Raw genomic sequence first — 20,944 nt, 5'->3', positions numbered from 1 at the left:
AATACTGGCTCCCTGGGATGACCCAGCATTTGCCATGCTGAGATGTCATAGCTCTCTGCTGGAGCATGAAAGTGGTTTGTGAGGGAACTGGGAAGCAGGGACAGAGAAGCTACAGCCACAAACCTTAGTGGTACATGGCTCCCCAGATCCAAAGCCCGCCTGCGTGGCCCACCCCTTGGCCTGGCTGGGTGTGCCTGTGCTGTCCTGCAGCTGGCCACGTGCCCCTCGTGGGCGGTGTAGTGCCGAAACTAAGGACATAGCTGTTCGTGTAGGGGAGGTGCTGTGATACGGTGGAAAAGTCAGTGTCAGCTTACCTAAAAACTAGCTGTGGGGCTTTCCCGTTGCTTTGTACAAGTCTGCTGTGCTGGTTGCAGGCTCTCGTGATGACAATGGTGCTGATTTCACCAGCTCAGTTACATGGTGGGAAGTGCACATTGAAAAGTGCTCGTATTTACAAAAGAAAGATTTTGAAAGAGGGGAAAAAAAGAGCTAGTCTGAGGGTTTGCTTGGACTCTTCTCCAAGGTTTGTTCACTTGCTGTTCTCCACAGGCCTGGCTTGCATTGCACTGGCTTCCTCTATTATTCCCTCACCCCAGACAACGGAGAGGCTTCCAGTTTGCTAACAAGGCATGTGTTGTGTTGGGCGCTGCTTTTCTGTCAACAGCAATCCACGGTGCTGTGAAATCTTCACAGTTTTAGCAGCCAGTGAATCTCCGACAGGGCTGTTCTGACATTTTATATGTGGGGTTGTATGTCACGTACCCAAGAGGGAATCCAAAGCCAATGGAAGCCTCATTTCATCTCCTGTCTTTATACAGGAAGAGCAGTACCCACTGAGAGCAGTTATTGCAAGCGGCATCATCTACTGGTGGAGTTAATTGACTTCTAATTTAACAAGTAGCCATCTTTATTCTTAAGTCATGGCAGATTATTGGTTCAGCAATGAAAGCAAAGGGCAGCTGGTAGAAACTGAGGGTACAAATTGTGGACCTCACAAGTCAACAACATGCATGCAAGGTGCAGGACCACGTGAAAGTGTCGAGGTAGTATGCAAGACTCTCCTTTCAGGGGCTCAACATTCGTAAAGGTCTCAAGCCATTCATTTTAGACATTGACTTATTTATCACATATTTTCATTAATATACATTTTATTCCTTGTGACATATATAGATATTTTGTGTCTTGTTTGAGAAGCGTTGTGCATCCCTTTGTCCTCAGCAGGAGCTGAAGTGCACAGCACCCTTCAAACTCAGCCTCCAAAGCTGTCATCCTATCGTAGATGCCAGCTGTTAGTGAAGTACCCACTGGACAGCATGCTTCTCTGGAAATACTGCATGCTAGTGCCCTTTGTCCCTTAAATGACTAAATCTGAGAGCTGTCGTATCACACTGAGAGTGTTTCTGAACACTGGATTTGGCCTCTTATCTGTGCTTCAGAATCTCCTGGTTATATTCAATTCATGTGGAGTTACCTGTGTGCCATTTTAGAGAGATTCAAGTGGCCCGTGTGCCTCCAGAATGGGGCAGTGGGACAGGCAAGGACTTTGACCTTGGGTTGCTGCGGGTTTGAGCCAACTGTTAGGACAGTCCTGACAGACTTCTGGTTTCTGCATCCAGTTCTGTGACTTCTCTGTGGGTCAAGTTTGGGGAAAACCATTTCCCCGTCACCTTGTGTCAGTGCTTCTGTAACACTATGCAGCAAGGTCACCCCTCTGACCTCTCCTAGTGGGTGTCCTAGCTGAGGCTGTGCTGTGCAAAACAAGTTTAAGAATATAGATCTGTTTGTAATAAACAGTCACTATCAAAATAAATAGTGGGCATATCTGACTGGAGCCCTTGCTGACAGTCTGAGGGAGGGTAAAGATTGTATGAACGTGGGAGGCTGAATTTCCTACAGCTCTCCCAGGGCAGGAGTCTCTCTGTAATCAAACTGGGGAGTGGAGGAGCGGTGCTGTAGAGGATCTGCCCTGGCCAGGGCAGGGTAGATGGAAGGATCTGATCTCCAGCATCGTTAGTTCAGTAAAAAGAGAAAGCAAACGCCAGCAACTGAAATTCTTCCCCAAGGGACTGGAATTTGTTTTAGTTATACCACAGTAAAGTAAGAGAGAACCCTTTGAGCAACTTTTGAAAAACAAAACAAAACAAAACATTAAGCTGGCAAAGCTCAGTCTCTGGTCCTTATCTTTGCCTCATTTAAAAATAAGCAAATCAAAAATAAATTTGAGTGTTGGGGGCAGAAAAGTTGAGGTCCTTCAGGTTAAGAGAAATGTGGGGCTGTGGATAGAAATACTTTTTGTGCCAATTCCTTGTCTTTTCCCTGACTTTTCCTTGTGAGATCCCTGCCACTTTTCTTGGAGCCTGTTCTCTAGCCAAGGACAGGTGGCAGCCCCACAGTAGGAGCCTACACTGTATGGGTCCCAGCCCCTTGGCCACCGCTATCACACTGTTCTTGCTCTGAGCAGAATGCACAGGTACTGTGGGAGATGAACGGTCACCACTCTGAGGCAGGTTTTATCCTTTACTGTCTGTCCCTCCCAACTTATATCCCCTTTTTTTCAGTATGATGGAATGCCTTCCCTCCTCCTTTTAGCTTAGAATAGGTATTTCCTGTGCCCTTAAACTAATTAGCTTCCAGTGACAATGAACAATAGCTAGAAAAAGACAGCTGGTTGTGAAGGTGCATGTAGTATATGCATATACAGCATTTCTTTCTGCTACAGCACCTCAGTGCCTTTATGATGCTTGTGCATCTATACAACTAGAGCGTATCTGTGTTGTACTGATAGTTTAATGTTCTTGTCACATATGCAGGAAGTACAGAAAGACATTTATTTCCGTGACTGAACTTAAAATTTCTCTTAAGCGTGTTTGGACATTGGCTGACCCCCATCCACTACAGCTTCTACAACAGTGCCTCTCTCAGCCTCTGAGCAAAGCAGGGTCACTTGTGGAGCTCGGACTTTGCTCAGGAAGCCACTGACAGACCTGGGAGCTGCTGGCAGGCTGCTTGTCTTAGCCATGAGCCTGCACTACCTCTCCAGTGCAGAGAGAAGCTTGTCTGAATTTGGCACACTGGAAATATCTTCAGCGAACAGCATCCTTCCCTCTAAGCCCAAGAGGTGTAAGCAGACTTGGTGTTCCCATGAGTCTAAGATGTGTCAGAGCTCATGTACTTCATTATTTTTTTTTTCTTTCTTGTTTTATGAGACTAATGAGAAACTAGGCCTAATGGAAATGCTTTGTATTTTTCCTTAGATTTTTGTAAGATGAAAAGTCCTGCATGTTATGGAAAACTCAGGCTATCGAGTGACTAACCTTGAACTGTACCAAAATGCTCCCAGTAAAGCTTCTCAGGTTTAATTCCCCTCCCCCCAGCCCTCATCAAGAATTCATTGAAGCCATGACAGAACTCTCCATTACAGTTAGTCTTTTATCCATTTCAGCTTTCTTGATTAGGTTATCTTGAATCATTAGGGGGTTTATTTATTTTAATAGACACTTATTGGATTCATGGAAAGAGAGTTTGGCGACTAAGGAACAAGAGCTGAATATTATCTGGCTCATTTCACGCTGCAGAGAGTCCCAAACTGAGCAGAGGGAAGAGGCTGAGAAAGTTTGACCAGAGGACTCCCTGTGATCCTGTGTAGAAAGGGAACTTTCTCTGGATAATGCATCATTTCTTTTCTAATCTTTTCAAGACTTGTGTTGATCATTGCTGCTTTTTTTCCTTTTGTCACATATGTTGACATTTTCTGCACTGATGATGTGGGTGAGGAAATGGCCTTTTACATTTATTTTTGAGATTTATTCCTGAATCACTCTTACTAAAAGCTCTTCATTTGCCTACTCATACTTTCACTGGAGACCCTAGAAAATGTCAGTAGAGAAAATCAACTGTATTATTAGTAGTAATTTCAGTGTGAATGCAGGGAAGCACGAGATTGGTTTAGTTAGCTTTATCTAGGCTGGAGGTTTCTCACAGCCCAGCATAAGGACATGGGCTGCTTGTGAATAGGCCCCATGGACACCCAGCTGCTTCTTTCTTCCATGGCTCTGAGTAGAGATGCTGCTGGAAGCATAAGTACTGGCCTATAGCCCCAACATAACTTGTTCTGAACTTTTCCCAGGTACTTGTACTTCAATCGGAAATTTGGTCCTTGATTGACTAAAGGTTGATCACCATCTGCAGTATGCTTGTGCATACGTTCTTTGAGTGCTGGAAAACCTGATCTCGTAGCCTGGTAACTCTGGCTGCCAGAGCAGCCTCCTCTGCTCTAGGATAAGACTAGCAAAAGTGAAAGGGTCAGGCTGCAATAAAACGGCTCAGGATGAATGAGAAGAGAATATGGCTTGTGATTGCTGCACCACCTAACTGTCCCTCAAGGGGGTTTTGGTGTGCCAGGGCTAATGCCTTGGTGTAGTAAGCACACTGTTCCTTTAACAGCATAAAAGCACAATGGGAATGGCTGGCTTCCTGCAGATTTTTGTTGATGTTTGCTTAGCTATGTGGAAATGTATTTGATTTGGAGACAGAGAGAGAGGTTAAAAATAGGAAATTAATATGACATTATTTGTTTTATCAAATAAAATGCTTAGAAAATGTTTATCTTGTCTCACGAGAACGACAGAAATAGAGGCCAGCACTTGTCTGCAGCTTTCCTTAGTGAGCTGATTTGGGCTGCGTTCTCGATGCCTCTACAAGTTTTGGGGTGAAATGAAGGAAGTTCTGAGTAGAATTCCTTGTAACCACAAGCACTGGGCGTGCCTGACTGTAGAGCCAAAAGCATCCTTTAATTGTGCTGTTTTTCTTCCTCTTATTTTTAATGGAAGACATTCCCATTTAAGAACCTTAGAAGCTGGCAGTAAGGGCTGGATTCTGCCACCCATATTGACGCTGACGTATCAAACCCTCCTGGTAACTGTGGCACTCAAGGGGGCTGGTTGTGCTGTGGAGTGAGACTTGTGATGTGCAGGGGAGGCACGATCAGAAACACAGCGTATCGCAGCTCTGGGGGGAAGGATGTGTTATTTGTTAGGTTTTTAGAATATGTTCACATAAGCTGAATTTGCTTGTAATAAAATGAGCTCAGATGTTGTGGATGAGCGAGGGAAAAGGTGGCAAGATAGCATCTTGTTCTTTGCTTTTCCCTCCTTGTGCCAATAAATGTAGCTATAGATGAAAATTCGCTGTAAATGGCTGTAGCTCCAAGATTTCTGTACGATGGCATTTCTGAGCTGAAATAATTCTCCTGGAAAGCGCTGTGTAACGTACACAGACCCAAAGAAATAAATAAAAGAAAATAAAAAAATTGCGACCAAAAAACCCCAAGTTGATTTTTTTTTTTAACAGAAAAAGGGGATTTGTGTATTAATAATTCATGAGTTCTCATTGAACATGCACGAAGAAACGGTGCTATTCAATAGAGAATACTGTCATCTGTCACTGTTTTATTTGACATTTACACTTTTTTTTTTTTTTTTTTTTGCCTGGTACTGCAAAACTTTCTTGGATGGCGTGCTAAGATTATTTAAATAAATAAAGAAAGAATCCAATGCAGACTTTTCATCTGTACATGGGGAAGGAGGTTGCTTGCAATCATAAAGAACGTGCTAGTATGCTGCAGTGCCGTGTTTTCTCGCATACTAACCCAAGCTATCACCTAGTAAGCGGCCCCGTAAATGGATGGAGTCTTGAATGGAGGGATGGGAGAGTGGGTACTCGAATAAAGAAAGAGAAAGGTAGGAAAAGAGCAGTGAAAGGAGAGGTTTGGTGCAGATAAGCGTGCACACGCACATGGTGGGTACGTGCATCTATGTGTGGGGGTGAGTGAATGATAGCTGTTGTGAAGAAAGCTGCCACAAATACATTGCCGTCACTGATGGAAAAATAAATATTTATAAATGGCACTGGGGGAGATCCAGTCGCACAAAATGTGAGAGAAGACAGGGCATTTAGCACAAAGACAATTCAGAGTTAGGCGCACCTTGCAATTTCTTGCTAATATTAGGCTCATGAAAATCTTTCTGCTCTGTAGGTTAGTTATTATTTATAAAAATCACAGAACCAGCTGATACATTCATAAGCTAATTATTGTAGCAGCTGGGTACACATGGTGCAATATGTCTGAGGCTGTGAAGTATCACAGATTTCTTGGGGCCTGCTGTGGTGGGGGTGTGCTGTTGAAGGCTAGATCCCTTAATCTGATCAGCCAAGCAAATACTTTGTGGGGAAACTGGATTAATATCTCTCTAAATACCATGGATGTGCTTCACCTTCAGAACCAGGCTCCTTTAAACGTGCCATTAGCTTATCTCCTTCGGGGAATTGAGAAGTTCTCAGGTGTCCTCAGGATGACGGGGTCTTTGCCTGGTGCCTGCCTTTGCCAGAAATTAATTTCGTTTGCTCATGTCTGCACACATGGTCACACTGCAGTCTAATCTTTTCCCTAATAGCTCCAAGGTCAGGACCTCGCATGTTGCCAGGCAAATTGAGCGCTACCCTTCTTAAAGACTAATGGCAGCGAGTGCGTTGTCCATAATGAGGCCTGTAGTGTTGTTGCTCTAAGTGAATGTAATGAGCGCCGATTATAACGGGACAGATAAATCAAGACGCGGCCCTTGCTGTTGGGCTGGCTGGCCCAGCTCTAGGAAGTGGAGGAGGCACTGGGGAGCTGGGCAGTCCATGGCCCTTGAGAGAGACGGACAGAGCTGTTCTGCTGCAGGCCTGTCCTGTGCTGGGCTCGGCTCCGACCAGTACGGGGCTTTGCCTTTATTTGCTGCTGAAGGACTGGTCCTGCTGCTGCGGCATCCCTGGGGAGGTATTAAACATACCTGCCTGGAACGTTTGAAAGAGTTCTGGTGGAAACTTACTCAGATCAGTGAAAAGCAGGGAGAAACGTGAGTTTGTTTTTTCCACAGATGGTTTATTTTCCATCTCAAAAATTATTTCCTTTGTACGGTGAAGCCCCTGAGAACTCACAGTGGAGCTGTGAGACTTTTTCCCCTTTATTTTCTCCAAAAGAAAGTTTATGGGGATTTCCAAGCTGAGGAAGGGGATTGGGGAGTGCTGAGGGCAAGAGATGTGGTCAAACTGAATTGAAATGCAGGCATCACCTGGCTGAGAGATTACCCAAAGACGAGTCAAAATACTTGGAAAAATATAGATTTTTTTTCTTTCCCCCTAAGTAAATGATTAGATATCTTGTTTTCATCCTTGCCCCACTACCCCCCAGCCCTCCTAGTTTATTGCAAGAAAAGATCAGGTCTGCACAAATGTGGCCTCTCACTTGTAAAAACAAGGCAGTGTTGTGTTACAGATTAGTTTATAAATCCCTAGTGGCTTCACAGTTCAGTGCCTACAGCTGCTGCAGATGGGCCTGGGTTTTTGTCTCTTCGCTGTGCTGCAGCCGGCAGTTGAAGGAGAAAATGGAATGATCAGGTTATTAACATGTAGGCCGCGAGGAAGAGGCTGCACAATGAGAACAGCTGGTGTTGCTGTCTTGGCTGATGCAGCGGAGATAATCAAATCTTGCCTTTTTTGGGGGGTGAAAGCAGAAGACGTAGTGGAGAGTGAGACAAACAACGGCTTATGATATTATATACAGGGTTTATAATGCATGTTAGAAGTTGTCGATGGCTTACAAGTCGTGATACAATAAAGCAATTAAAAAAAATAATCCTGTATGGGCCTCTAATGAACCTGTCTGTTCAGCTTGCTCTTATCTCTGTTTGGAAAAACACAGTTTTGGCTTCTTCTTGTGCCATACAGTTTTAACATTGATCAAGTTATCTTTTAGGTATTGTAAGGTGTCTGTTGAAGTGGCGTCAAAATGCTAAGTTGCAGCTCAAAAATGACGGGTTATAGAGCTACTAGGTAAAATATTTTGACAGGAGTCACTAAGGTGCATTGACAGCATCCTCAGCATTTTCTTCTCATTTTCTGTCATTTGCATCCTGTCTCCTTGTGCACAGGCACAGGAGAGGCATTGCTGTCCTCAGCCCCAAGTGGGCTGGCTGCGTCTCCCACATAGGTGCAGCAACAGCCCCATCCCTGGGTGACTGCTGGGGACCTGGGGTCACCCCCACACATGCTTAGATCATGTGGGGCTGTTCTCACCTTACAGCTCCTGCCACTTTGCCCTCTGCTTGCCTTCGTGTTTTAGGGTTGTTTCCATCTCCTGAAGTGCTGGCACTTCCTACTGCAGTGCTCTGAGCTCTCAGTCCCTCTGGAGTGGTCTGGCAGGATTTAGTACAGTGGTAACTTTTTGATGATGTTTCAAACTAATTATTAAACAAAATAGCACGTATAAACTTGATTATTAGGATCAGTAGCTGATCCTAATAATTAGGAATACTTCCAACTAGCATCTGTCTTTAGGTCTGCTTTAAGTCTAGCTGATGTTCCATTCACATCTAGCTCCTTAGTGCTCAGTGAATTAACTGTGCTGACCCTCCTGTTGCAGGGCTGGCTGTGCGAGCTACTTCGCTGGAAAGAAAACCCGAGTCCAGAAAACCGCACCCTCTGGGAGAACCTCTGCACCATTCGCCGCTTCCTGAACCTTCCTCAGCACGAGAGGGATGTGATCTATGAGGAGGAGTCCAGACATCACCACAGTGAGCGTATGCAGCATGTTGTCCAGCTCACTCCTGAGCCTGTGCAGGTCAGAGTGCTAATGTCCTTCTCAAGGAGTTTTTGCAGGGGAACTGCTGTCAGGAGTAGAGAAAAGCAGCCGGTTTGGGCTTCCCTGTGGTTGGCAGGTTGAGACACACCAATTTACGTCTGTCTGTAGGACTGCATGCAAACCAGAGCTCTCAAAGACTGAGCTCCCTGTGTGTATGCTGCAGCGTATGTGTGAGCGTGTGCAGGTTTGTGTTGGTGGCTCAAGAAGAGGGATGTGCCAGACCATGCCACCACCAACAGCAAGGTCAGTGCCAGTGATGTTATGGAGCTCCCCTCGTGTCAGTAGCTGTGTTGTGACTGAAACAATTTCGCTTCCTAAAGCTGCTGGCATTTGGAGGAGCACAGATGTGTTCCTCAGCAGCAGCAAGAGAAGCATACAGCTGGTTAGGAAGAGGAGCAGTAGCAGGGTTTGGTTCTGTTGACAAAGTTATGCTAATACTAGGAGGTCGCTGTTGATTAGGTTGTTTGCTTAATACTGGGAGGTCTGTTCTTTCTGTTCGATAGATAAGTTTTTGCTCCTGGAGACTGCAAGCTGAGAGCCTGTTTGCCTCTGTACCAGATACACCTCCACGATTATTCGCAACTGTGACACAACTGACCTGTTCAAAGGATTTACTAAACACAGTCATGGTGTTTAGTAAATGATGCTTTATGGTCAGTTGTTCCTTCTCACAGAACCTGAGCTCCCCTGATGCCTGCTCTGTAACTGCATCCAACAGGCAACTGCAGTCATAGTTTATAGTTTCTCTCTCAGCCTCATAGGTATCTCCAGTAACTAGTGAGGCATGTTACAAAACTGAACACGTGGTAGTGGTCAGAAGAGATTCAGGACTGGTCTGAAGTGAGAGCTGGACTTCAAAACTTAAGAGATCCTTTCTTCACATTTTTGTGAACCCATAATTTAAAACAGTTAGCTGGTTTTATGGTGGAAGGAGAGATTGTGAAGTGTTACTTGCACTTTGGCCATGTTGCCAAACATTAGAGCAGCTGTTGATCTGAAGGCTCTCTGGTAGGTGTTGTTTTAAAAATTAACCAAAATGAATACTGCTATTCTACTGCAGAGATCTTCCACATGACACTTGCAAGTGTCATGAAATCAATGAGACCAGTGAACAGTAGAGGAGGGGATCAGGCCAGTAATGGGAAGAACTTTCCAGAGGCAGATTGTTGGGCGGCCTGGCTCTGGGAACAGTGTGGTAGCTCCAATTATGAAAAAGCTTTTTATTCTTCTGCTCGTTTTAAGTATGTTATCTAGGTTGTCAGCATTCTTTAGTGGTACTTCTGGAGAATGGGGCAGGAAGTAAGGGAGTGTTATGGAAAAGTGTAAAGGCCACTGTGGAGAGAGGGCAAAAGTTTGATAGATGACAGCAGTGAGGATGTAGGGAGAATGGATGTGTGATAGCTGTTGAAGCTCAGGAGACCTTGGGGGACAGAGACCAAATGAATGAGAAGGGGATGTGTAATTTCAATCTAAAAAATCTGGAGTGATGCCTTCCATAGCAGAACATGGTCACTGCTGGCCCTCGGGGCCATTTCACCTGATGGTATTGTGTGACGATTGTCAGTCAGTCGTGCTTCTCTCTTTTAATCTCACGGTTCCTCCTCCCACCTTTGCACTCCCCATTATGGTTTGGTCATAACTTGCACTGCTGTGTGACTCTTGCTGTGAACCTTGGCATTCAGCCTATGCTCTTTGTTTCTGCTCTTGTTCTGCTGCTGCTAGAACTGCTGCCAACAATCTATTCACCTTTCTCAAAGGTGGGAGGTTTTCCTATGTAGTCCTGCCCCTTCTAAAACACCTTTGTCTCACCAAGATTAATTATTGCCTAGTTCGGTCTCCTTTGTCTCTTCTCTGCTGACTTCCCCCTTGATCTTCATTTTGTCTTTGCCTAGAAGAAAAAAATGTGGCTCCTGGTTTTCAGATTCTCAAAGCTTTGAAGTAGAGGAAGTGCTGTGAGTAATTAATATTGCAAGTTTTGGCTTCGATGCTCCCAAAAGTTTGTGAGATCTTGGAGGCAAGGAACTACAGAAGGGTAAAGGATTGAGCTAACACATGGGAAGATGACTAGAAGTGTGTAGATTTGAACAAATTAACCCAGTTCTGGTGCCCACACCAAGCAGGAAATATCCTCTAAGGGACAGTGTGAAGAAAAAGTTTCCTCGAGCTCTTGTTGGTGACCTTGTTGATTAGCCTACTTTCCAAAGTCTTCTGCATATCACTTTGCTGTGTAGCACAGGTCGTCTCTTCTGAGTGACACGTTACAGTGCATTGGAATGTGATGCATTTGTATTTGTCAGCAAGTTACAAAGCCATGGATTAATTATTTATTACAGTCAAAATATGAAAAATGAAGAAAAATAAATGGAACCAGCTGGCAACTACATAAAACAAAACTCTGGAGACCCTGGTATATGGTTGATACAGTAGGCTTGTGTTTTGAGGGTGCTGCATTTTAGAGCTATGTTTGCCCATCCAAAAAGCCCAGTAGGCTTCTGCATGGCATGCTACACCAGTGCAAGACACAGGAGGCTCACTGTCCACCTGCTACCTACTGCACCAAGCAGTTTTTGTGCCATTTTCAGTCTCTGAGACTTGAATCGTTTCAGGCAGCAAGGTTAGTTTTTTGGCTTTGCTGCAAGGGTCAGTATTAGGTAATTAGCCGTGAAGAATCAAAGACAGCAGCAAGAGACGTAAAACAGAGGTCCTCACACTTGCAGTCACAGGAGATTTTGTGACACTTTACATAAGGGTAGGGGTCTTGGGCTCAACTCCTGGCCGAACTCCAGGCCAAGTAATTACATTCTGCCTATCTAAAATTCCCTCTGTAGTGTCAAAGGGGGAAGCAATGCTCATTTCCTTCTCAAAGCAGCGGTGGGTGCAGAATGTCTGCTGTGGTGCCGGGATGCATTTTAGCAGAGGTAGAAACATGGAAGAGCTGCAGATGCTATTCTGCTTCACTTTGCAGACTTTGCTAGTGAAAAGTGCACTGTAAATCAAGCCTTTACATGCAGCCTTGATGTCACGATGACAATCCTTTGAAGGAAGTATGAGTAGCAGTGCTGGAAATAATAGCAGGTGTAGTACTGTAACACTGAAGCAGTCAGGAGTCTCTTACCTCTATTTTCTTTCTGCTTACGCCCTTCTTCCTGCCTGCTGTGAAAGACTTGATGAGCATACAGTATTTTGTTCCTGATGCTTGAGTCTCCCACTCCTCCAGTGATGAGGCAGAGCCTGAAATTGGGCTGCCCCACGCTGTTGCCAGAGCTCCCTGCCACCACAGCCGAGCCCTTGCAGGGCTGGGGCACCCCTCCATCAGGCTGAAAGAACCTCCTGGCTGTCATCGTGAGGCACAGCCAAACAAAAGAGAGTGGGTGGATCAAGTTTAGCCTTTTCCCGGCACTGCTTCTTGGAAATGGCAGAGTTCGTGGTGATGGACTTTGTGTAGTTCATGTGGTGGTTATAGGCTTGGGCACACCTTCAGTGAGGGGATCACCCTCAGCAAGGTGTGTGCAGCGGGGCAGTCGTGCTGCGGAAGATGGATGGAATTTGGCTCCTGATGTTTGAGGGACTGTCATTTCTCCTGTGGTAGGTTGTTGCCCTCTGTTCTGTAGCACTAGCCCATGCCTCACTGTTTAGTTTCAGGCTTGGTGCTTTACAAGGAAACATTTTTTTTTTCTCTCTTCCATTAGATTTTTCCTGTCAGCCATATATTAAGCCATTTAATTAAATATTTTCCTATTTCTGAAATGAAAAATGTGTACAGTGGAAGCTTAATGCACAAGGAATTCTTCCCCGCACACTTGATTTATTTGTTATTGTGCGGAGAAGTCATAAAATCTGAGCCCTGTGGAGCTCTGTGACATGGCAGTGCTCTCTGGCAGCAATGCGTGTGACCATATGGACATGCTGGGGCATGGACTTTCCTGCACACGCCGATCGCAGAGCATCCACACTGCACCTACACATCGCTGTGCAGGCCGACACAGTCGGCTACAGCCTCAGGTATGCACTGAGTGGCTCTTTCTCCCTCCAGTTCTGTGCAACGTGTTGGGATCAGTGTGTTCTGCTGTGAGACTGAGGAGACCCTTGAGCTTGTGCCTGGCTGGATCCCACAGATACTCCACCTCTGATTTATAGTGTCCAAGTCGCAGGCTGCTAGGGATGAGAGGGCGTGCTGGAAAGCAGCACTCTTCTCATCCTCCTCTACCACCATCAGGTGTGGGATCCTGACTGGAACTTTGATCTGGCCTGGTCTGGCTCTTTTTACACAGATTTGCTGGACAGCCACTTTGCAGCAAGCAGTCCTCACGCTTCTGTGTTCAGCTTCCTGCTCTGCGCAGGTGAGAGTGCCCTGTCATGCTTTCTGTTCCTCGCCAAATCCCACTGCTCCCAGCTGTTCACTGGCACTGGACCTTCCTAGCACATTAATGCTGAGAGGTGCCTCCAGCCCCTTCCTGCTGCTAACCAGGGATTTGGTGCTTGTTACAGACATGCCGGGACACAGTAAATCTAATTTCTCTCCCTTCTCCCACTATTTGTCTGCTGTATACAAGGTGACCACTCTGGAGAATAACCACGTTGCCTGACACTTTAATATGGTGCTAATTCATTGTTAATTGCTGGGGCAGAGAAACCTGACTCAGTTGGGAAAATGATGAATCAAGCTGCTGTCTCTGGAGTGTTAAGGTGGATAAACCTCTTCTCTGGAGCCATGAGCCACCACTACAGCAAAGTACCTGCTATTCTGAAAGCAGGGAAACCTTGCCTTTCATTTTCTGCATGAGATGTCAGAGACTCTTCTGAGGCTGGTAGGTACATGCTGATTTAAGAGCAGATACTGGCTTTAAAGAAGCAGGAATGGTCTTCACATACTTTTTGATATATTGTTACTTTTGTAGCTTTTTAAAAACTGATATCCTTCCACTTCTTTTTTTTTTCTCCAAAGCTTTGATTTAGACAAATCTGGCAGTTTATAATAGCCCAGATCATAAATCATAGAGGAGTATTAGTAAATAAAGGAAGGCATGGCAGAAAGCTGTAGGAAAGCTCTTTTGTATTGTGTGTTCATGGCAAACATTGTAGTCTTCCTTTAAATATGCAGAAAATAACATACCACAGAAGTAAAAGAAATACTAATTTTGTCATCTTTTTGAGGGATAGAAGGGAACAAATATTTTAGACATGACAGTGAACTACAGAACAACAGAACATGGAGCCCTGGTAAAAATGGGTCAAGGCAAGTGGTGATGGCAATCCAATGAAACTAATTTCATATTCTCTTTCTAGAAGTAATAAAGGCAATGAACACCACAGTAATGCTTCCTAATGAAATATCTGATTCTAAACAACATCTTAGAGTTCATGGGTCACACAGTACATAGCGTGCAGATGGGAAAAACAGCGATACTTAAAATTTCTTCTCTTAGAAATAATATCAATTAATAATACTTAGGCAGTCACAGATAACGAGTGAAGCAAAGCTGTGTTATTCCATTGAGGAGCATAGCGTGCTTAGTAATTTTTAGGATGATGTTCACAGTTCTTACTATGTTTGTGTGTGTACAGTAGATTTCATACACTGGAAGTCAGGACTGGGTTATTGGGGAAACCCAGACAAAAACTGCTTTCCCAAAGCATGCCAGCTCTCTGACAGTGCTCAGTTATATCTAGACCTGCTTTTGATGGGTGAGGTCCTGTGGTTCATTGTTAAGGTCTCCACCCTCATGTTTTTGCTTGTTGGTCATTTCTCTGCATCCAAAAGACAGACAATAAATGATACCTGCTGCTTTTTGTTTCTGCCATCTCCCCACGGTTAGCAGTGATGTCTGCTGAGATGGAATGACCAAGACAAATCGCACCCAAAAAGCCCAGGTGGACTTTTAGAGGTATTTCTATCACAAGTTGATTTATTCCACCTGGGAAGCTCAGAGCTTTGGTTTGAGTAGACTGCACCTGGAGTATTTATTTTCTCTTTCGGTGAGATCTTTGGGGATCTCACTGATGTCAGAGCTAGACCTGTCAATTTAGGGACTGCAGAATATCTGCCTTTCTCAATTTTTACCTTTACTCTTTCTTATGAGAAAGAAGAATAATGGTCTGCATTGGTATCTCCTTTCAGTCTAAACCATTGAAAAATGACTGAAACCAGAGTGACTCTGAGAGCTGGGTGGGTGCACTTGTGCTGCTGTGGTACTGCGGCAGATGTACCATGTTGGTAGCAAGCTCTGGCTGCTGTCCATCCAAATGCATGGTTGCTTGGTGAACGTTCTGGTGTGCACTGCTTTTCCAACAGTGTGTGGTGCCTCAGGAGCCTGGCACAAGTTCTGACAAGGGCAGTAGGAGCACGTATCTGACAATGAGCCCCTTATATTAGGCTCTGAGGTATCCGATAGAGTTTCTTATGATTGATAGTTATCTTGATTGCAGTGGAAAGCCGCTGAGCTTTAACTGCTACAGCCAAACCTACCTATTGCACCTTCTCAGCTGTTTCTGCTTAGTATGGATATCTAATATACTGCTGATTTGTATTAACTTTAAGCCCATGATTCCCCTTATAGTGATAGCGAGGAGTGCACTTGCAGTTAAAGCAATACAGCTTCTGCTCTGAAATTAAATGTAGGTTTATTAATCCATTTGAGCCTAGAAATGGGAGCTTATTTGGATAGTTTTATTTTTTCAAAGGTTGTGATTTTAGCCTCACCAAAGCTGTAGTCCCAGTACACCAGAAGACCACACATATTTTGCTACTTAACAGACTCGCTGAGCTGCATGGCCACCTCAGTGCCACCTGCTCCCGAGCACCCCATTTGGACAAGGGGCAGGGACTGAGTGGGGTGGGAATGCCCAGTGGAGAGCTGCCTGCCCAGCCAGCTGCTTTGCAGAGCTCCTGCAGCTCTGCTCCTGCTGCCCCAGCTCCTGCAAGGGGCTGCTCAAGGCAGAAAGCCACTCAAAAGCTGAATGTGTCGATCTAGTGCTATGGAGACTTGGCAGGAACCGGCAGGGTGATGTTGGTCCGATGCGTCATCTCTTCAGCAAATTACATTGCTGTAGCTTTGGCCCCTGCCGTCTCACCCTTTTGCCTTTCACACACAATTTGGTTTGGTTTGGCCCTCATTTCTTCCAGTGCTGGCCCTGTTATAAATGCTAAGCTGCCAGTGTTGTAAAGAGTCATGGTAGGTTGAGGATGAGCAAACATCCCGGGCAAGATTACTAAATAAAGCTCTTTAATTTCACATAACCTTTGAAGCCTGCGCTGGCTGGCAGCAGGCAAATCTGGAAGGCTGAAAAGCTGCTGGCCGAGCCTCCATTCCATTTACGTTGGAAAATGTTTGCAGTTAAAAACGTTGCTCTTTTTCATTTCATTTTAATAGTCCCTGAATGCTCTCTGTTCCTCACATTTGTATATAAATGATAATATCGGGCTTCAGAGCTATGTGTTTATAGGCTGATGGTTGCAGGCAGTATTTTATTCTCCAGCTCCTTACAGAAGTCTTGGGATAAAGTTAGAGTCCCAGATCATTGCAGCTGGCCTTTGTGTACCATTACAAAAATTATATGGGAAGGGAAACAATATTGTACTGTGCTATCCGAGCACATTGCCCTGTTTGTCCCCCAAAGATCTCCGAGAGTGAGTGAGCTGCTCTTCCTCTCGTGTTGTACAGCGTCCCCCGAAAAAAACTGCAGCTTCTGGGCAGTGCTGGGAGTCAGGCAACAGCAGAGCAGGAAGTAGATGCTCGGTCTCACTGCCCTGGGCCAGTCTGGTAATGCATTTCTTGGTGTGGATTTTTTGTCTCTCCCTTTATTTTTTTTTTTTTTAAATTTGGATTGGCTGGAAATGCCCAGAGACTACAATATGTGCTGGGATTGGCTTTTTTCAGGGACAGTGTGCTGTGTATACACGTTGTCCCATGTTTGTATGGACTTTTATAGGAATTACAGATTGAAACGGGAAATGTTTCTGTGTATGCACTATTCTCACACATCCAGTATCCAAAAGTACAGTAGCACATATTTTTTCTCACAGTCATCTATGCTTACAGTGTTTCAAAGAATATTCCAAAATATCTTGGCACAGACAAAGCGAAGCTGTTTGCAAGATCCCTAGCTGTGGAACAACAAAGGCTACGTTCTGAACACACATCACACATGACTTTAATAAAAGTCTTAAACAAAAATCAGATAATGTATTTAGAAAATGGAACTTTGCAATGTATGGTGCTGCTCACAGTGTGGAAGGAGGCAGGTATCCCCTTGTGCCTCCCTTCCAGTGTCTTTTCCCCAGTTCTGCTCACATCTTCATATTTTGCATTCGAACATTAAAGAAAAAATGTGTTTTTAAATAGAAATGAATACATTTTATAGCCACTGACCAGTGATCTGGGACTAACTCAAATCGCAGCACCTAACTTCAGAAGGACTTGGTGTCCAGAAACCAAGGAATACAGGCACATATGGAGGTGTCTCTCGTGGAGCATTTGGAAGATTGAAAATCTGAAATCATTACGAATCTCTTTTTAGTATGTATGACAGAAAGGATGTGGTAAGTCACAGAACATGTCCTGGGTAGTACAGACCCGGCAATCGCATTAACTTCATGTCAGAGAACATTCCTTGGTTTCCAGTTTGGACCAATTTTATGCTATTTTTAACATCCCAGTGGAAAGTACTGTTGACACCCTTAAACTTCCTAGTGATTCTTCTCAAATTCATGGCTTGGGTTATCATCCTTCTGTTAGGCTGTGCTGTTTGATTCAAGGCACACGGGCAGGGAGGTCTAGGAAGAGCCCCTTCTTTCCTGCCAGAAGTCCCATTACATGGAAGTACAATGAAAAGGTTTCATGCAGACCCAGAGGTTAGATGAGTGTAGGAGAATGCTGTGGCTAAAACTCTTGGTTAGGCCTAGGAAAAACCAGCCTCCTCAATCCAGCTTGCAAACAGTTTGGCAACCCAGATTTTTACTCGTTGAGGTTTTGGTAATTTTTAGATTTGAAACATCCAGGATATGGTAGAAGTACAGTGGGTTTCTGCCCATAAGAAGTAAGAGCTCACTGCTTTTCTGTGCTCAGAGGGGTTGTGATGGCAGCTGTGGACCCACTCAGCCGCAGCAGAAAGAGACACTCAGAAATTCCAGGACTCAACAGGCCTCTTAAAAAGATCTGTCTGGACAACACTGCACTAGTTAAGTGCTAAGTTATTATTATTATTTATTATTTATTTCCTCTCCTATTTCTTCCCTTACCAAACAAGCAGGAAACGTCTTTGTTCTTTCATTTTAGAAGTGAAATAAATGTATTCCCTGCAGCTTTTGAAATTTTCATAATCCATAATAAATAAAATCATATCTAATAGCATAACTGCTTTCAATTGGCAATGTGATCTAGATGCATTGCAATGGCAGAAACATAAATAGTTACAGCCTCTGAAAGCCTACTTCCTATTTGCTAAATATACTTGGCTCGCTTTAAATTCCTTTGTGTGCAGTCATTAATACAATCCTCTTTGACAGCATTTAATTAAAGTGCTTTTCTCTATTAAATTCATTAAAACTTTTTTTTTATATACAACTGTTTCCCAGACACTGAATGTTAAGGACCTGTAGGCCTCTCTTTAAATAACTTCTCTCTCCTTGTTGTAAATTGTTAATTAAATTTTACTTAGACTGTTTAAAGATGGCTTGGAAAAGAGAGACAGATTTCAGGATATGGTCTCAATCATGTCTGACTTTTTTTAACACAATTTTTTCCATGTTGCTGTAGACTGCGTGTTATATTGTTTATGAATGTTGCTGGAACCACACAAAGAAATAGCCTTAAAAACTCATTCCTATTTCACTTCAAGATTTTACATCTTTTTCGTGCAATTTCATAGCCTAAGAGGGGGAGTGAGGAGGGAGGAGCTGCTCAGTATTAATAGATTATTGACAGTTTAATGTCTTGGCACCTAGACAGCCCATAAGGTATAATAAACAGGAAGCTGTCTGTTGTGAGAGCAGTCAATAGCGTATTCAATCAGAACCTTTCAGTTAATTGCTGGTTGACCTCAGAGATTTCCTTTAAGTGAAACTGTCCTTTGCTCAGATCTCATCTGGTTTTCAGGGTTTAATTTGAGAATGCCCTATCCATATGGTAGCTTATGTGTACGATCCTGCCTGCATTTTTGCTTTGCACCCATGCACGGCATCGCAGGAACCAGCGCCTGCCTGGAGTGGAGCTTCACAGGACACGTGGACACACGTTGCATGTGCAGCCCCTCCGAGGGCTGTGAGCGTGGCCAGAGCCATCGCAGTCCCTGGGAGAGCGCCGTGGCTGTGGGCATGGGCTCCGTGCCACACGGTGAGGCTTGCGGAGCGCCGATGGCAGCGCCAGCCTGGGGCTGGGACACGTGGGGAGTGCCGGTGGGCACCAGCAGCACGGCTAATGCAGGCACGGTTGTACAGCACTGTTGGGAGTACTTTCAAAGTGGCTGTGCTGTTTTCCAGTGTTTTTGAATAGAGCTCGGCACGCGGCGGCATAGGAGAGGGCTGGCACTACTGCACTCACACCCGACCCCGCCGCACACCATGGGTACACACTGCCCCGCTCCCTCGCACAAGCACAAACCCAGCCTCGTTTGTACTTTGCTTCCCTAATTTCTGTACTTAACTCTTCTAACTTTTTTCGATTGTGTATCTTGATGAGATCTAGATAAGCTACAGAGGCAAGCAGGCAGGAAACCGCACGGGCAGGCCCTGACCCTGACTAACTGGAAACCGTCTGCTTACTTGGGGGGAAGCCTGCATGGAAATCTCTCGTAGCAAGACTGCTGTGTTTGGGTTTCTCTTCTTTTCCCTCCAACAGTTGCCTTTGAGTGTGTGTTTTCCTTATGCGTGATGAAGGAGGCTCGGCTGCAGCAGCCCTTGCTTGGGTTTCCCAATGGCAGCAAGCACTACTCTGTGAAGGAAATCCTTCTGCACCAGAGCTCGCTTAATTTACTTTTCATTCAGGCAGGAGACTTTTTTTTTTTGTCTCTAGATCTTGCAGCTATTGTGTCTTTTAGCCACTTATCATGAATTCAGACTGTGGTTTGCTGAAAGGAGTATTATTACTTTTAATCTCTAATTTTGCCCTGGGTTTCATTGATTTCTGTGGTTGTCTTTGTCCGTCAGCAAAGAACAAACTGCTTATGCGTTTTTAATGGCCTGATTAGCACCGGGAAGCACTGCTGACTTGGAGTTATGTTGCTCCTGCTGTCCCCTTGTTTAAGTGAGATCAGGCTTAAGAACTCCAAGTGGCTCTGCTTGGGGTCCATTTAGGCTCAGTGTGGTTCCTTCACTGAGGGAGGCTGTAAATTTCTGGGATTCATGAGTGTCAAAAAGGTGATGAGGAATAGTAGTAAGATGATGCCTCCTCTCCTGGAACATTCAAATGACGGAAGAGGCTTTCTGGAGAGAGTGGAACGAAATATAGTGAGACAAAGTGGAACTGAGGATGAGATCCCACATATGTCTGTGTCCCTCTGGAACACACACGCTTCATGCCGAGATGTCCCTAGCCAGAGATATTCAGAGGTACTTTCTGGCTTTATCAAGCTTACTGACCAAACTGCTAATCGGTGTTACGCAGACCAACAGGCTCCCACATGCAGTAAAAATCATAATCTTTATTGGATTTTGAGATAGGAAAGACTTACATCCTGTTCCTTCTATAAACTGTGTTACGTTTCATTCTTACCCACCACTACACCTCTTGGTAAATGTGGCCATGAAGTCAGTAGGAAGTTAGATGGCTGTGACTTTCCATCCTTGGTGGTATGGCCTGAGCTATGGAGGTGCTTCAGCTGAGTTTAAGAAATTGCTGACATTTCTGAACCACAGAAAGAAAAAAAAGTTGGTGCTTTTAAATTTATTTTCCGTTAAATTAAGGAAAAAAGGTTTGCAGCCGCTTAGAACAACATAATGCTTTGAAGGAAAATGGAAAGGTAGAATGTGAAGGCCAAAAGTTGTTCTGAATAAAAGCAGCCAGAATATGCTGTTTCATGAGAAATGCCTGAGTGGCTGCTTGAACTTTGTCAGAATATTTCCCCCTCCATCGGCCAGCAGCTTGGCAAAGTAGGATTCATTTAGGCAATACCCATCACTTGGTCAAAATCTTTGACTGAAAGAAAGATGTTTGGCAGAAAAGTGCCATGCAATTCTTATCTTAATAAAGTGAAGAATGGTGTTTCACATTTCTAGCAAAAGCCCGGGGCTCCTCAGCTCCTCACACACAGATCTGTGTGTGCTGTGGG

General features: G+C 44.6%; 1 protein-coding gene across 3 annotated transcripts in view; it reads left to right on the top strand.

Moving 5' to 3' along the window:
• SATB2 (SATB homeobox 2) overlaps positions 1-20,944 on the top strand; it is a 132,929-nt gene that overhangs the window by 99,698 nt on the left and 12,287 nt on the right. For all 3 annotated transcript variants that reach the window (XM_015289411.4, XM_015289413.4, NM_001398236.1), the window contains one exon: positions 8,462-8,659. In XM_015289411.4, coding sequence (XP_015144897.1) covers positions 8,462-8,659 — 198 coding nt within the window. The remainder of the gene's footprint in view (positions 1-8,461; positions 8,660-20,944) is intronic.

This window comes from Gallus gallus, chromosome 7 (genome assembly GCF_016699485.2).
Source record: "Gallus gallus isolate bGalGal1 chromosome 7, bGalGal1.mat.broiler.GRCg7b, whole genome shotgun sequence".
NCBI lineage: Eukaryota > Metazoa > Chordata > Aves > Galliformes > Phasianidae > Gallus > Gallus gallus.
The sequence above is the reverse complement of the archived record's forward strand: the minus strand, read 5'-3'. Positions and strand labels throughout refer to the sequence as shown.